At 36.4% G+C, this 1,499-nt stretch overlaps 1 protein-coding gene across 1 annotated transcript in view; it reads left to right on the forward strand.

The window, feature by feature from the left end:
- The first annotated feature begins 954 nt into the window (after nucleotides 1-954).
- Nucleotides 955-1,499, forward strand: part of LOC107299663 (olfactory receptor 1009-like) — a 1,873-nt gene continuing 1,328 nt past the window's right edge. Inside the window, exon 1 of the mRNA XM_015829016.1 lies at nucleotides 955-1,473. Coding sequence (XP_015684502.1) covers nucleotides 955-1,473 — 519 coding nt within the window. The remainder of the gene's footprint in view (nucleotides 1,474-1,499) is intronic.

Genomic DNA, 1,499 nt, shown 5'->3' on the forward strand with positions numbered 1-1,499 from the left:
ATCTGTTGAATATTCCACCAAATCTTAATCCAAAAAACTTTAACATCCCTACATGTCCACCAGATATGATAATCAGTAGCATCCATACTACCACATCTCCAACATTTTGGTTGCAAATTCGGATACATGCAAGACAATTTTTGAGGGTCCAAATGCCATCTATAAAACATTTTATAAAAATTTTCCCTTAAATTCTGTGCTTGAGTGAACTTGACATTTCTTACCCAAATTTTCTCCCAAGTTTCCAATTTAATTGGTTCTTGAATATTTTGAGCCCATCAGTGCAAGTAATTTTTATACTTACTATAACAAACAAAAAAAAAATTGCTGGCTGCCACCTGAGGGTGGCAGTACACTCCCCAAAAACTCCAGCAAGCAAGCTGAAAGACCTAAGCAAATATAAAGACGCCTTTCTGTGCTGCAGGACCAGATATCCATCTTAAGGAGTCGTTTTCTGGAGCCCATATCTGACTGCTTAAGGATTTCTCTCTCAGGAAAATACAGTTTAGTCCCAGGCAAGAGGGTCTAGGATAACAGTCAGGAATGAGAAAGAAAGAAATCTAAATAATGCATCATTTCATAATTAAGGTGGATAGAGGGAATAATACAGTGTTATAGCGCTAAAGTTAATATTAGGTATGATTTCAAAACAAGGGGAAGATAAGCATGCAAAAGAACTACCAAAATCTTGAAAGTTTAACTGGCATGTTTAGTAGTATTGTTGTAGAAATTGCACATGATGTGTATAGTCTGTTTATTTGTTTTTTGTTTTTGTTTTGTTTTTTAAAGCAACATTCAATTCTTACGTAAGGGTTGAAATTGGGAATTTTTTGTATGAGAAAAGCACTGTATGCTCTATGGGAGAATGAAGTCTATCTTGTCTTCATTGTCTTTTTGTGACGAACATTTGTAGCTGAACTAACTTTCTTCTTTTATTTGCAGAAAAAAGCACACATGGCAAAAGCAAATCACACACTGGTGTATGAATTCATCCTGGTTGGATTTGCTGGGTCTCCAGAATTACAGAATCTGCTCTTCATTTTCTTCCTGACAGTCTATTTCATTACCTTGCTGGGAAATTGTGTGATGTTTCTGTTAATCCAGATAGACTCTCAGCTTCACACCCCCATGTACTCCTTCCTTAGTAACCTGTCATTACTGGATCTTTGCTATTCTTCTGTGGTCACCCCAAAGATGTTGATCAATTTTGTAATAGAAAGCAAAACCATTTCCTTGAGGGAATGTGCAGCACAAATGTGGTTTTTTGCCTTCTTCGTGGCTGCTGAATGTTATCTCTTAGCTTCCATGGCATATGATCGGTATGTAGCTATTTCTAATCCATTGCTTTATACGGTTATTATGTCTAGGAAAACCTGTCTATTACTCTTAGTTCCACCTTGTTTTGGTGGACTATTAAATGCCATGACACATACAGTTATGACCTTCCAATTAACTTTCTGCAAATCCAAGATCAATCATTTCTTCTGTGATATCCCTGC

The sequence above is a fragment of the Protobothrops mucrosquamatus genome, unplaced genomic scaffold (genome assembly GCF_001527695.2).
Source record: "Protobothrops mucrosquamatus isolate PMUCROS unplaced genomic scaffold, P.Mucros_1.0 scaffold5249, whole genome shotgun sequence".
In the NCBI taxonomy this organism is placed as follows: Eukaryota; Metazoa; Chordata; class Lepidosauria; order Squamata; family Viperidae; genus Protobothrops; species Protobothrops mucrosquamatus.